This window comes from Nerophis lumbriciformis, linkage group LG30, assembly GCF_033978685.3.
Source record: "Nerophis lumbriciformis linkage group LG30, RoL_Nlum_v2.1, whole genome shotgun sequence".
In the NCBI taxonomy this organism is placed as follows: domain Eukaryota; kingdom Metazoa; phylum Chordata; class Actinopteri; order Syngnathiformes; family Syngnathidae; genus Nerophis; species Nerophis lumbriciformis.
Window position 1 is genome coordinate 31060134 of NC_084577.2, and position 18401 is coordinate 31078534.

At 33.9% G+C, this 18401-nt stretch overlaps 1 protein-coding gene across 1 annotated transcript in view; it reads left to right on the plus strand.

Moving 5' to 3' along the window:
- atm (ATM serine/threonine kinase) overlaps positions 1–18401 on the plus strand; it is a 138004-nt gene that overhangs the window by 89910 nt on the left and 29693 nt on the right. The window contains exons 47-49 of the mRNA XM_061925914.1: positions 2644–2814; positions 2873–2992; positions 3062–3279. Of these exons, the coding sequence (XP_061781898.1) occupies positions 2644–2814; positions 2873–2992; positions 3062–3279 (509 nt within the window). The remainder of the gene's footprint in view (positions 1–2643; positions 2815–2872; positions 2993–3061; positions 3280–18401) is intronic.

Genomic DNA, 18401 nt, shown 5'->3' on the forward strand with positions numbered 1-18401 from the left:
GGGTCTCCACAAAGACCTGTTAAGGTAGGGTCTCCGCAAACACCTGCTCAGGTAGGGTCTCCACAAAGACCTGTTAAGGTAGGGTCTCCACAAAGACCTGCTCAGGTAAGGTCTCCACAAAGACCTGCTCAGTATTCAATCCTGCAACCCCTGGGAAATATGATCAGACTTGGAGGATGTACTTGTTTTCATTCTGTGGAACATAATCCAATAAGAGACATGGTGCAAAGGTCCGTGTAACTTATGTTCATTCTATTACCATAATAGGGCCATTTGTCTGGTCTGCACGCTACTAGGACCACTGACACGTCATATTGTCTGGTCTGCACACTACTAGGACCACTGACACGTCATATTGTCTGGTCTGCATGCTACTAGGACCACCCACACGTCATATTGTCTGGTCCGCACACTACTAGGACCACTGACACGTCATATTGTCTGGTCTGCATGCTACTAGGACCACCCACACGTCATATTGTCTGGTCCGCACACTACTAGGACCACTGACACGTCATATTGTCTGGTCCACACGCTACTAGGACCACCCACACGTCATATTGTCTGGTCCACACGCTACTAGGACCACCGACACGTCGTATTGTCTGGTCCACACGCTACTAGGACCACCGACATGTCATATTGTCTGGTCCACACACTACTAGGACCACTGACACGTCATATTGTCTGGTCTGCACGCTACTAGGACCACCCACACGTCATATTGTCTGGTCTGCACACTGCTAGGACCACCCACACGTCATATTGTCTGGTCCGCACGGTACTAGGACCACTGACACGTCATATTGTCTGGTCCGCACGGTACTAGGACCACTGACACGTCATATTGTCTGGTCCGCACGCTACTAGGACCACCCACACGTCATATTGTCTGGTCCGCAAGCTACTAGGACCACTGACACGTCATATTGTCTGGTCTGCACGCTACTAGGACCACCCACACGTCATATTGTCTGGTCCGCACGCTACTAGGACCACTGACACGTCATATTGTCTGGTCCGCACACTACTAGGACCACCCACACGTCATATTGTCTGGTCCACACGCTACTAGGACCACCCACACGTCATATTGTCTGGTCCGCACGCTACTTGGACCACTGACACGTCATATTGTCTGGTCCGCACACTACTAGGACCACCCACACGTCATATTGTCTGGTCCACACGCTACTAGGACCACCCACACGTCATATTGTCTGGTCCGCACGCTACTAGGACCACCCACACGTCATATTGTCTGGTCCACACGCTACTAGGACCACTGACACGTCATATTGTCTGATCTGCACGCTACTAGGACCACTGACACGTCATATTGTCTCGTCCGCACGCTAGTAGGACCACCCACACGTCATATTGTCTGGTCCGCAAGCTACTAGGACCACTGACACGTCATATTTTCTGGTCCGCACACTACTAGGACCACCGACATGTCATATTGTCTGGTCTGCACGCTACTAGGACCACCCACACGTTATATTGTCTGGTCCGCACACTACTAGGACCACTGACACGTCATATTGTCTCGTCCGCACGCTACTAGGACCACCCACACGTCATATTGTCTGGTCCGCAAGCTACTAGGACCACCGACACGTCATATTTTCTGGTCCGCACACTACTAGGACCACTGACACGTCATATTGTCTGGTCCGCAAGCTACTAGGACCACCGACACGTCATTTTTTCTGGTCCGCACACTACTAGGACCACCCACACGTCATATTGTCTGGTCCGCACGCTACTAGGACCACCCACACGTCATATTGTCTGGTCCACACGCTACTAGGACCACTGACACGTCATATTGTCTGATCTGCACGCTACTAGGACCACTGACACGTCATATTGTCTCGTCCGCACGCTAGTAGGACCACCCACACGTCATATTGTCTGGTCCGCAAGCTACTAGGACCACTGACACGTCATATTTTCTGGTCCGCACACTACTAGGACCACCGACATGTCATATTGTCTGGTCTGCACGCTACTAGGACCACCCACACGTTATATTGTCTGGTCCGCACACTACTAGGACCACTGACACGTCATATTGTCTCGTCCGCACGCTACTAGGACCACCCACACGTCATATTGTCTGGTCCGCAAGCTACTAGGACCACCGACACGTCATATTTTCTGGTCCGCACACTACTAGGACCACTGACACGTCATATTGTCTGGTCCGCAAGCTACTAGGACCACCGACACGTCATTTTTTCTGGTCCGCACACTACTAGGACCACCCACACGTCATATTGTCTCGTCCGCACGCTACTAGGACCACCCACACGTCATATTGTCTGGTCCACACGCTACTAGGACCACTGACACGTCATATTGTCTGATCTGCACGCTACTAGGACCACTGACACGTCATATTGTCTGGTCCGCACGCTACTAGGACCACCCACACGTCATATTGTCTGGTCTGCACGCTACTAGGACCACCCACACGTCATATTGTCTGGTCCGCACGGTACTAGGACCACCCACACGTCATATCAAGAGTTGTAGCATTGATGTTTTAAATGGAGAGGACAGACTTTGGAGAGAGGGTGCACATCTACTGTAGTAGCACATATATTAGCAGTCAACATATTTGACTTCTGCGTCCAGCTGGCAGAGCGGGCAGTTTTCCAGATGAAGCAACACGGAGTTGGAGGACCGCTGGCGTTGTCGCCCGTGTCGCCATGGCAACTGGAGGAGGCCCAGGTGTTCTGGGCCAAGAGAGAACATGGTCTTGCTTTGGGCCTGCTGAGACAGATGATCCACAATCTGGAGGATAAGGTGACAAAAGGTCTTGTGCACAAACCAGCGTGCAGCACTCATGAGTCCGCTCCACCAGGTGGACCTCAATCCTTCTCTGCTCCCGGTCTTCACCGAGTGTCTCAGGCTCTGCGGGAACTGGCTGGCCGAAACGTGCCAGGAAAGTCCCGGAGTCATTTTGGAGAAGTACCTGGAAAGGGTGAGAAGTTCATCTGTGACACACAGATGGTGTTGTGGGTGACTGGAGCTGCAGATCCTGACCTTCTAGGCCGTGGACGTGATGGAGGAGGACTCCGGCGTGCAGGACGCCCGCTCGCTGGATCAGAGAACCGAGGCCTTCTTGTCACTCGCCCGGTTTTCCGACGCCCAGTACCAGAGCATCGACAAGTACATGACCTCCTCGGAGTTTGAGAACAAGCAGGCCCTGTTGGAGAAGGCCAAAGAAGAGGTGGACCTGATGAAGCAGCAGAAGGTGGTGTCCAACAGGTGAGTCCACTTCAGGTGTCTTTCTTCATGCAACATGAGGATCAGGATTGGTTTTTCTTTCAAATATGGATTAGAATTTGGGTCAGGAAATGGATCTTCTCCCCAGAAAGCCAATAGTGACTCCCTCACTGCAACTTTCAACTAATCATTCATTATTGTTTGGGAAACACTGATTAATTGTCCCATTTCATCACAGAAGACGTGTTTTTGTCCATTGGCTAGCAGCTAACTGTGCTAACCGTCTATACACAGTGTGGAGCAGCTCCTCCAAGTTAATACTCATCACCGCCATTGCGCCAAATAAACTACCTTTCTTACAAGTACCGTATTTTCCGCACTATTAGCCGCACCTAAAAACCACAAATTTACTCAAAAGCTGACAGTGCGGCTTATAACCCGGTGCGCTTTATATATGGATTAATATTAAGATTCATTTTCATAAAGTTTCGGTCTCGCAACTACGGTAAACAGCCGCCATCTTTTTTCCCCGTAGAAGAGGAAGCGCTTCTTCTTCTACGCAAGCAACCGCCAAGGTAAGCACCCGCCCCCATAGAACAGGAAGCGCTTCTTCTTCTACTGTAAGCAACCACCCGCCAGCGTAGAAGAAGAAGAAGCGCGCGGATATTACGTTTCATTTCCTTTGTGTGTTTACATCTGTAAAGACCACAAAATGGCTCCTACTAAGCGACAGGTTTCCGGTTCATGAAAAGACGCAATCTCTCCATCCGCACACGGACTACTATTTCACAGCAACTGCCTAAAGACTTTCAAGAAAAGCTGGCTACTTTCCGTGCATATTGTAAAAACAAGATAGCTGAAAAAAAGATCCGGCCAGAGAACATTATCAACATGGACGAGGTTCCACTGACTTTTGATATTCCTGTGAACCGCACTGTGGATACAACGGGAGCACGTACGGTGAATATTCGCACCACAGGGAATGAGAAGTCATCCTTCACTGTGGTTCTAGCTTGCCATGCTAATGGCCAGAAACTTCCACCCATGGTGATATTCAAAAGGAAGACCTTGCCAAAAGAGACCTTTCCAGCCGGCGTCATCATAAAAGCTAACTCGAAAGGATGGATGGATGAAGAAAAGATGAGCGAGTGGTTAAGGGAAGTTTAAGTTTACGCGAAGAGGCCGGGTGGCTTTTTTCACGCAGCTCCGTCCATGTTGATATACGACTCCATGCGCGCCCACATCACGCTGGTTTTTAATATATTATTAAAGTTTGACTGACCTATCTGACTGTTTTTTTGACATTCCTTTAGCGCAGTTAGATGCGGCTTATAACACGGGGCGGCTTATAGGTGGACAAAGTTTTGAAATATGCCGTTCATTGAAGGCGCGGCTTATAACCCAGGGCGCCTTATGGTGCGGAAAATACGGTATTAGTATCACTGGAGGACAAGGATAAACACAAAATCATCACTTTTCTTATTCATCCTGATTCTAAATGTTTCATCATTTTCAAAAATGTATTAAAAAAAATATATTTTTAATAAGAACTTAATTTAAAAAAAGAGGCTTTTAGACCATCTCCATATAAGTAAGTACAGTTTATCTATGAAGCACTTTTCACAGATTTAATTCACAAAGTGCTGTACAAAATATAGATTAATTAAAACAACAACTAAATTAAAACATGACAAAGGATAAAAAAGTTTAAAAAAAGTCAATTAAATAAAAGTTAGATAGTAGATGTAGATGATCATATAGTAGATGTAGATGATCATATAGTAGATGTAGATGATCATATAGTAGATGTAGATGATCATATAGTAGATGTAGATGATCATATAGTAGATGTAGATGATCATATAGTAGATGTAGATGATCATATAGTTGATGTAGATGATCATATAGTAGATGTAGATGATCATATAGTTGATGTAGATGATCATATAGTAGATGTAGATGATCATATAGTAGATGTAGATGATCATATAGTAGATGTAGATGATCATATAGTTGATGTAGATGATCATATAGTAGATGTAGATGATCATATAGTTGATGTAGATGATCATATAGTTGATGTAGATGATCATATAGTAGATGTAGATGATCATATAGTTGATGTAGATGATCATATAGTAGATGTAGATGATCATATAGTAGATGTAGATGATCATATAGTAGATGTAGATGATCATATAGTAGATGTAGATGATCATATAGTAGATGTAGATGATCATATAGTAGATGTAGATGATCATATAGTTGATGTAGATGATCATATAGTAGATGTAGATGATCATATAGTAGATGTAGATGATCATATAGTAGATGTAGATGATCATATAGTTGATGTAGATGATCATATAGTTGATGTAGATGATCATATAGTAGATGTAGATGATCATATAGTAGATGTAGATGATCATATAGTTGATGTAGATGATCATATAGTAGATGTAGATGATCATATAGATGATGTAGATGATCATATAGATGATGTTGATGATCATATAGTTGATGTAGATGATCATATAGTAGATGTAGATGATCATATAGTAGATGTAGATGATCATATAGTTGATGTAGATGATCATATAGTTGATGAAGATGATCATATAGTAGATGTAGATGATCATATAGTTGATGTAGATGATCATATAGTAGATGTAGATGATCATATAGTAGATGTAGATGATCATATAGTTGATGTAGATGATCATATAGTTGATGTAGATGATCATATAGATGATGTTGATGATCATATAGTTGATGTAGATGATCATATAGATGATGTTGATGATCATATAGTTGATGTAGATGATCATATAGTAGATGTAGATGATCATATAGTAGATGTAGATGATCATATAGTTGATGTAGATGATCATATAGTTGATGTAGATGATCATATAGTTGATGTAGATGATCATATAGTTGATGTAGATGATCATATAGTTGATGTAGATGATCATATAGTTGATGTAGATGATCATATAGATGATGTTGATGATCATATAGTAGATGTAGATGATCATATAGTAGATGTAGATGATCATATAGTAGATGTAGATGATCATATAGTAGATGTAGATGATCATATAGTAGATGTAGATGATCATATAGTAGATGTAGATGATCATATAGTTGATGTAGATGATCATATAGTTGATGTAGATGATCATATAGTTGATGTAGATGATCATATAGTTGATGTAGATGATCATATAGTAGATGTAGATGATCATATAGTAGATGTAGATGATCATATAGTAGATGTAGATGATCATATAGTAGATGTAGATGATCATATAGTTGATGTAGATGATCATATAGTAGATGTAGATGATCATATAGTAGATGTAGATGATCATATAGTTGATGTAGATGATCATATAGTTGATGTAGATGATCATATAGTAGATGTAGATGATCATATAGTAGATGTAGATGATCATATAGTTGATGTAGATGATCATATAGTTGATGTAGATGATCATATAGATGATGTTGATGATCATATAGTTGATGTAGATGATCATATAGTAGATGTAGATGATCATATAGATGATGTTGATGATCATATAGTTGATGTAGATGATCATATAGTAGATGTAGATGATCATATAGTTGATGTAGATGATCATATAGTAGATGTAGATGATCATATAGTAGATGTAGATGATCATATAGTTGATGTAGATGATCATATAGTTGATGTAGATGATCATATAGTAGATGTAGATGATCATATAGTAGATGTAGATGATCATATAGTTGATGTAGATGATCATATAGTAGATGTAGATGATCATATAGATGATGTTGATGATCATATAGTAGATGTAGATGATCATATAGTAGATGTAGATGATCATATAGTAGATGTAGATGATCATATAGTTGATGTAGATGATCATATAGTAGATGTAGATGATCATATAGTTGATGTAGATGATCATATAGTTGATGTAGATGATCATATAGTAGATGTAGATGATCATATAGTAGATGTAGATGATCATATAGTTGATGTAGATGATCATATAGTTGATGTAGATGATCATATAGATGATGTTGATGATCATATAGTTGATGTAGATGATCATATAGATGATGTAGATGATCATATAGATGATGTTGATGATCATATAGTTGATGTAGATGATCATATAGTAGATGTAGATGATCATATAGTTGATGTAGATGATCATATAGTAGATGTAGATGATCATATAGTAGATGTAGATGATCATATAGTTGATGTAGATGATCATATAGTAGATGTAGATGATCATATAGTTGATGTAGATGATCATATAGTTGATGTAGATGATCATATAGTAGATGTAGATGATCATATAGTTGATGTAGATGATCATATAGTTGATGTAGATGATCATATAGTAGATGTAGATGATCATATAGTTGATGTAGATGATCATATAGTAGATGTAGATGATCATATAGTTGATGTAGATGATCATATAGATGATGTATATGATCATATAGATGATGTTGATGATCATATAGTTGATGTAGATGATCATATAGTAGATGTAGATGATCATATAGTAGATGTAGATGATCATATAGTTGATGTAGATGATCATATAGTAGATGTAGATGATCATATAGTAGATGTAGATGATCATATAGTAGATGTAGATGATCATATAGTTGATGTAGATGATCATATAGTTGATGTAGATGATCATATAGTAGATGTAGATGATCATATAGTAGATGTAGATGATCATATAGTAGATGTAGATGATCATATAGTAGATGTAGATGATCATATAGTAGATGTAGATGATCATATAGTTGATGTAGATGATCATATAGTAGATGTAGATGATCATATAGTAGATGTAGATGATCATATAGTTGATGTAGATGATCATATAGATGATGTTGATGATCATATAGTTGATGTAGATGATCATATAGTAGATGTAGATGATCATATAGTTGATGTAGATGATCATATAGTTGATGAAGATGATCATATAGTAGATGTAGATGATCATATAGTTGATGTAGATGATCATATAGTAGATGTAGATGATCATATAGTTGATGTAGATGATCATATAGTTGATGTAGATGATCATATAGTAGATGTAGATGATCATATAGTTGATGTAGATGATCATATAGATGATGTATATGATCATATAGATGATGTTGATGATCATATAGTTGATGTAGATGATCATATAGTAGATGTAGATGATCATATAGTAGATGTAGATGATCATATAGTTGATGTAGATGATCATATAGTAGATGTAGATGATCATATAGTAGATGTAGATGATCATATAGTAGATGTAGATGATCATATAGTTGATGTAGATGATCATATAGTTGATGTAGATGATCATATAGTAGATGTAGATGATCATATAGTAGATGTAGATGATCATATAGTAGATGTAGATGATCATATAGTAGATGTAGATGATCATATAGTAGATGTAGATGATCATATAGTAGATGTAGATGATCATATAGTAGATGTAGATGATCATATAGTTGATGTAGATGATCATATAGTAGATGTAGATGATCATATAGTAGATGTAGATGATCATATAGTAGATGTAGATGATCATATAGTAGATGTAGATGATCATATAGTTGATGTAGATGATCATATAGATGATGTATATGATCATATAGATGATGTTGATGATCATATAGTTGATGTAGATGATCATATAGTAGATGTAGATGATCATATAGTTGATGTAGATGATCATATAGTTGATGTAGATGATCATATAGATGATGTTGATGATCATATAGTTGATGTAGATGATCATATAGTAGATGTAGATGATCATATAGATGATGTTGATGATCATATAGTTGATGTAGATGATCATATAGTAGATGTAGATGATCATATAGTTGATGTAGATGATCATATAGTAGATGTAGATGATCATATAGTAGATGTAGATGATCATATAGTTGATGTAGATGATCATATAGTTGATGTAGATGATCATATAGTAGATGTAGATGATCATATAGTAGATGTAGATGATCATATAGTTGATGTAGATGATCATATAGTAGATGTAGATGATCATATAGATGATGTTGATGATCATATAGTAGATGTAGATGATCATATAGTAGATGTAGATGATCATATAGTAGATGTAGATGATCATATAGTTGATGTAGATGATCATATAGTAGATGTAGATGATCATATAGTTGATGTAGATGATCATATAGTTGATGTAGATGATCATATAGTAGATGTAGATGATCATATAGTAGATGTAGATGATCATATAGTTGATGTAGATGATCATATAGTTGATGTAGATGATCATATAGATGATGTTGATGATCATATAGTTGATGTAGATGATCATATAGATGATGTAGATGATCATATAGATGATGTTGATGATCATATAGTTGATGTAGATGATCATATAGTAGATGTAGATGATCATATAGTTGATGTAGATGATCATATAGTAGATGTAGATGATCATATAGTAGATGTAGATGATCATATAGTTGATGTAGATGATCATATAGTAGATGTAGATGATCATATAGTTGATGTAGATGATCATATAGTTGATGTAGATGATCATATAGTAGATGTAGATGATCATATAGTTGATGTAGATGATCATATAGTTGATGTAGATGATCATATAGTTGATGTAGATGATCATATAGTAGATGTAGATGATCATATAGTTGATGTAGATGATCATATAGTAGATGTAGATGATCATATAGTTGATGTAGATGATCATATAGTTGATGTAGATGATCATATAGTAGATGTAGATGATCATATAGTAGATGTAGATGATCATATAGTAGATGTAGATGATCATATAGTAGATGTAGATGATCATATAGTAGATGTAGATGATCATATAGTTGATGTAGATGATCATATAGTAGATGTAGATGATCATATAGTAGATGTAGATGATCATATAGTTGATGTAGATGATCATATAGATGATGTTGATGATCATATAGTTGATGTAGATGATCATATAGTAGATGTAGATGATCATATAGTTGATGTAGATGATCATATAGTTGATGAAGATGATCATATAGTAGATGTAGATGATCATATAGTTGATGTAGATGATCATATAGTAGATGTAGATGATCATATAGTTGATGTAGATGATCATATAGTTGATGTAGATGATCATATAGTAGATGTAGATGATCATATAGTTGATGTAGATGATCATATAGATGATGTATATGATCATATAGATGATGTTGATGATCATATAGTTGATGTAGATGATCATATAGTAGATGTAGATGATCATATAGTAGATGTAGATGATCATATAGTTGATGTAGATGATCATATAGTAGATGTAGATGATCATATAGTAGATGTAGATGATCATATAGTAGATGTAGATGATCATATAGTTGATGTAGATGATCATATAGTTGATGTAGATGATCATATAGTAGATGTAGATGATCATATAGTAGATGTAGATGATCATATAGTAGATGTAGATGATCATATAGTAGATGTAGATGATCATATAGTAGATGTAGATGATCATATAGTAGATGTAGATGATCATATAGTTGATGTAGATGATCATATAGTAGATGTAGATGATCATATAGTAGATGTAGATGATCATATAGTAGATGTAGATGATCATATAGTAGATGTAGATGATCATATAGTTGATGTAGATGATCATATAGATGATGTATATGATCATATAGATGATGTTGATGATCATATAGTTGATGTAGATGATCATATAGTAGATGTAGATGATCATATAGTTGATGTAGATGATCATATAGTTGATGTAGATGATCATATAGATGATGTTGATGATCATATAGTTGATGTAGATGATCATATAGTAGATGTAGATGATCATATAGATGATGTTGATGATCATATAGTTGATGTAGATGATCATATAGTAGATGTAGATGATCATATAGTTGATGTAGATGATCATATAGTAGATGTAGATGATCATATAGTAGATGTAGATGATCATATAGTTGATGTAGATGATCATATAGTTGATGTAGATGATCATATAGTAGATGTAGATGATCATATAGTAGATGTAGATGATCATATAGTTGATGTAGATGATCATATAGTAGATGTAGATGATCATATAGATGATGTTGATGATCATATAGTAGATGTAGATGATCATATAGTAGATGTAGATGATCATATAGTAGATGTAGATGATCATATAGTTGATGTAGATGATCATATAGTAGATGTAGATGATCATATAGTTGATGTAGATGATCATATAGTTGATGTAGATGATCATATAGTAGATGTAGATGATCATATAGTAGATGTAGATGATCATATAGTTGATGTAGATGATCATATAGTTGATGTAGATGATCATATAGATGATGTTGATGATCATATAGTTGATGTAGATGATCATATAGATGATGTAGATGATCATATAGATGATGTTGATGATCATATAGTTGATGTAGATGATCATATAGTAGATGTAGATGATCATATAGTTGATGTAGATGATCATATAGTAGATGTAGATGATCATATAGTAGATGTAGATGATCATATAGTTGATGTAGATGATCATATAGTAGATGTAGATGATCATATAGTTGATGTAGATGATCATATAGTTGATGTAGATGATCATATAGTAGATGTAGATGATCATATAGTTGATGTAGATGATCATATAGTTGATGTAGATGATCATATAGTAGATGTAGATGATCATATAGTTGATGTAGATGATCATATAGTAGATGTAGATGATCATATAGTTGATGTAGATGATCATATAGATGATGTATATGATCATATAGATGATGTTGATGATCATATAGTTGATGTAGATGATCATATAGTAGATGTAGATGATCATATAGTAGATGTAGATGATCATATAGTTGATGTAGATGATCATATAGTAGATGTAGATGATCATATAGTAGATGTAGATGATCATATAGTAGATGTAGATGATCATATAGTTGATGTAGATGATCATATAGTTGATGTAGATGATCATATAGTAGATGTAGATGATCATATAGTAGATGTAGATGATCATATAGTAGATGTAGATGATCATATAGTAGATGTAGATGATCATATAGTAGATGTAGATGATCATATAGTTGATGTAGATGATCATATAGTAGATGTAGATGATCATATAGTAGATGTAGATGATCATATAGTTGATGTAGATGATCATATAGATGATGTTGATGATCATATAGTTGATGTAGATGATCATATAGTAGATGTAGATGATCATATAGTTGATGTAGATGATCATATAGTTGATGAAGATGATCATATAGTAGATGTAGATGATCATATAGTTGATGTAGATGATCATATAGTAGATGTAGATGATCATATAGTTGATGTAGATGATCATATAGTTGATGTAGATGATCATATAGTAGATGTAGATGATCATATAGTTGATGTAGATGATCATATAGATGATGTATATGATCATATAGATGATGTTGATGATCATATAGTTGATGTAGATGATCATATAGTAGATGTAGATGATCATATAGTAGATGTAGATGATCATATAGTTGATGTAGATGATCATATAGTAGATGTAGATGATCATATAGTAGATGTAGATGATCATATAGTAGATGTAGATGATCATATAGTTGATGTAGATGATCATATAGTTGATGTAGATGATCATATAGTAGATGTAGATGATCATATAGTAGATGTAGATGATCATATAGTAGATGTAGATGATCATATAGTAGATGTAGATGATCATATAGTAGATGTAGATGATCATATAGTAGATGTAGATGATCATATAGTAGATGTAGATGATCATATAGTTGATGTAGATGATCATATAGTAGATGTAGATGATCATATAGTAGATGTAGATGATCATATAGTAGATGTAGATGATCATATAGTAGATGTAGATGATCATATAGTTGATGTAGATGATCATATAGATGATGTATATGATCATATAGATGATGTTGATGATCATATAGTTGATGTAGATGATCATATAGTAGATGTAGATGATCATATAGTTGATGTAGATGATCATATAGTTGATGTAGATGATCATATAGATGATGTTGATGATCATATAGTTGATGTAGATGATCATATAGTAGATGTAGATGATCATATAGATGATGTTGATGATCATATAGTTGATGTAGATGATCATATAGTAGATGTAGATGATCATATAGTTGATGTAGATGATCATATAGTAGATGTAGATGATCATATAGTAGATGTAGATGATCATATAGTTGATGTAGATGATCATATAGTTGATGTAGATGATCATATAGTAGATGTAGATGATCATATAGTAGATGTAGATGATCATATAGTTGATGTAGATGATCATATAGTAGATGTAGATGATCATATAGATGATGTTGATGATCATATAGTAGATGTAGATGATCATATAGTAGATGTAGATGATCATATAGTAGATGTAGATGATCATATAGTTGATGTAGATGATCATATAGTAGATGTAGATGATCATATAGTTGATGTAGATGATCATATAGTTGATGTAGATGATCATATAGTAGATGTAGATGATCATATAGTAGATGTAGATGATCATATAGTTGATGTAGATGATCATATAGTTGATGTAGATGATCATATAGATGATGTTGATGATCATATAGTTGATGTAGATGATCATATAGATGATGTAGATGATCATATAGATGATGTTGATGATCATATAGTTGATGTAGATGATCATATAGTAGATGTAGATGATCATATAGTTGATGTAGATGATCATATAGTAGATGTAGATGATCATATAGTAGATGTAGATGATCATATAGTTGATGTAGATGATCATATAGTAGATGTAGATGATCATATAGTTGATGTAGATGATCATATAGTTGATGTAGATGATCATATAGTAGATGTAGATGATCATATAGTTGATGTAGATGATCATATAGTTGATGTAGATGATCATATAGTTGATGTAGATGATCATATAGTAGATGTAGATGATCATATAGTTGATGTAGATGATCATATAGTAGATGTAGATGATCATATAGTTGATGTAGATGATCATATAGTTGATGTAGATGATCATATAGTAGATGTAGATGATCATATAGTAGATGTAGATGATCATATAGTAGATGTAGATGATCATATAGTAGATGTAGATGATCATATAGTAGATGTAGATGATCATATAGTTGATGTAGATGATCATATAGTAGATGTAGATGATCATATAGTAGATGTAGATGATCATATAGTTGATGTAGATGATCATATAGATGATGTTGATGATCATATAGTTGATGTAGATGATCATATAGTAGATGTAGATGATCATATAGTTGATGTAGATGATCATATAGTTGATGAAGATGATCATATAGTAGATGTAGATGATCATATAGTTGATGTAGATGATCATATAGTAGATGTAGATGATCATATAGTTGATGTAGATGATCATATAGTTGATGTAGATGATCATATAGTAGATGTAGATGATCATATAGTTGATGTAGATGATCATATAGATGATGTATATGATCATATAGATGATGTTGATGATCATATAGTTGATGTAGATGATCATATAGTAGATGTAGATGATCATATAGTAGATGTAGATGATCATATAGTTGATGTAGATGATCATATAGTAGATGTAGATGATCATATAGTAGATGTAGATGATCATATAGTAGATGTAGATGATCATATAGTTGATGTAGATGATCATATAGTTGATGTAGATGATCATATAGTAGATGTAGATGATCATATAGTAGATGTAGATGATCATATAGTAGATGTAGATGATCATATAGTAGATGTAGATGATCATATAGTAGATGTAGATGATCATATAGTAGATGTAGATGATCATATAGTAGATGTAGATGATCATATAGTTGATGTAGATGATCATATAGTAGATGTAGATGATCATATAGTAGATGTAGATGATCATATAGTAGATGTAGATGATCATATAGTAGATGTAGATGATCATATAGTTGATGTAGATGATCATATAGATGATGTATATGATCATATAGATGATGTTGATGATCATATAGTTGATGTAGATGATCATATAGTAGATGTAGATGATCATATAGTTGATGTAGATGATCATATAGTTGATGTAGATGATCATATAGATGATGTTGATGATCATATAGTTGATGTAGATGATCATATAGTAGATGTAGATGATCATATAGATGATGTTGATGATCATATAGTTGATGTAGATGATCATATAGTAGATGTAGATGATCATATAGTTGATGTAGATGATCATATAGTAGATGTAGATGATCATATAGTAGATGTAGATGATCATATAGTTGATGTAGATGATCATATAGTTGATGTAGATGATCATATAGTAGATGTAGATGATCATATAGTAGATGTAGATGATCATATAGTTGATGTAGATGATCATATAGTAGATGTAGATGATCATATAGATGATGTTGATGATCATATAGTAGATGTAGATGATCATATAGTAGATGTAGATGATCATATAGTAGATGTAGATGATCATATAGTAGATGTAGATGATCATATAGTTGATGTAGATGATCATATAGTAGATGTAGATGATCATATAGTTGATGTAGATGATCATATAGTTGATGTAGATGATCATATAGTAGATGTAGATGATCATATAGTAGATGTAGATGATCATATAGTTGATGTAGATGATCATATAGTTGATGTAGATGATCATATAGATGATGTTGATGATCATATAGTTGATGTAGATGATCATATAGTTGATGTAGATGATCATATAGATGATGTTGATGATCATATAGTTGATGTAGATGATCATATAGTAGATGTAGATGATCATATAGTTGATGTAGATGATCATATAGTAGATGTAGATGATCATATAGTAGATGTAGATGATCATATAGTTGATGTAGATGATCATATAGTAGATGTAGATGATCATATAGTTGATGTAGATGATCATATAGTTGATGTAGATGATCATATAGTAGATGTAGATGATCATATAGTTGATGTAGATGATCATATAGTTGATGTAGATGATCATATAGTAGATGTAGATGATCATATAGTTGATGTAGATGATCATATAGTAGATGTAGATGATCATATAGTTGATGTAGATGATCATATAGATGATGTATATGATCATATAGATGATGTTGATGATCATATAGTTGATGTAGATGATCATATAGTAGATGTAGATGATCATATAGTAGATGTAGATGATCATATAGTTGATGTAGATGATCATATAGTAGATGTAGATGATCATATAGTAGATGTAGATGATCATATAGTAGATGTAGATGATCATATAGTTGATGTAGATGATCATATAGTTGATGTAGATGATCATATAGTAGATGTAGATGATCATATAGTAGATGTAGATGATCATATAGTAGATGTAGATGATCATATAGTAGATGTAGATGATCATATAGTAGATGTAGATGATCATATAGTAGATGTAGATGATCATATAGTTGATGTAGATGATCATATAGTAGATGTAGATGATCATATAGTAGATGTAGATGATCATATAGTTGATGTAGATGATCATATAGATGATGTTGATGATCATATAGTTGATGTAGATGATCATATAGTAGATGTAGATGATCATATAGTTGATGTAGATGATCATATAGTTGATGAAGATGATCATATAGTAGATGTAGATGATCATATAGTTGATGTAGATGATCATATAGTAGATGTAGATGATCATATAGTTGATGTAGATGATCATATAGTTGATGTAGATGATCATATAGTAGATGTAGATGATCATATAGTTGATGTAGATGATCATATAGATGATGTATATGATCATATAGATGATGTTGATGATCATATAGTTGATGTAGATGATCATATAGTAGATGTAGATGATCATATAGTAGATGTAGATGATCATATAGATGATGTTGATGATCATATAGTTGATGTAGATGATCATATAGTAGATGTAGATGATCATATAGTTGATGTAGATGATCATATAGTAGATGTAGATGATCATATAGTAGATGTAGATGATCATATAGTTGATGTAGATGATCATATAGTTGATGTAGATGATCATATAGTAGATGTAGATGATCATATAGTAGATGTAGATGATCATATAGTTGATGTAGATGATCATATAGTAGATGTAGATGATCATATAGATGATGTTGATGATCATATAGTAGATGTAGATGATCATATAGTAGATGTAGATGATCATATAGTAGATGTAGATGATCATATAGTTGATGTAGATGATCATATAGTAGATGTAGATGATCATATAGTTGATGTAGATGATCATATAGTTGATGTAGATGATCATATAGTAGATGTAGATGATCATATAGTAGATGTAGATGATCATATAGTTGATGTAGATGATCATATAGTTGATGTAGATGATCATATAGATGATGTTGATGATCATATAGTTGATGTAGATGATCATATAGATGATGTAGATGATCATATAGATGATGTTGATGATCATATAGTTGATGTAGATGATCATATAGTAGATGTAGATGATCATATAGTTGATGTAGATGATCATATAGTAGATGTAGATGATCATATAGTAGATGTAGATGATCATATAGTTGATGTAGATGATCATATAGTAGATGTAGATGATCATATAGTTGATGTAGATGATCATATAGTTGATGTAGATGATCATATAGTAGATGTAGATGATCATATAGTTGATGTAGATGATCATATAGTTGATGTAGATGATCATATAGTAGATGTAGATGATCATATAGTTGATGTAGATGATCATATAGTAGATGTAGATGATCATATAGTTGATGTAGATGATCATATAGATGATGTATATGATCATATAGATGATGTTGATGATCATATAGTTGATGTAGATGATCATATAGTAGATGTAGATGATCATATAGTAGATGTAGATGATCATATAGTTGATGTAGATGATCATATAGTAGATGTAGATGATCATATAGTAGATGTAGATGATCATATAGTAGAT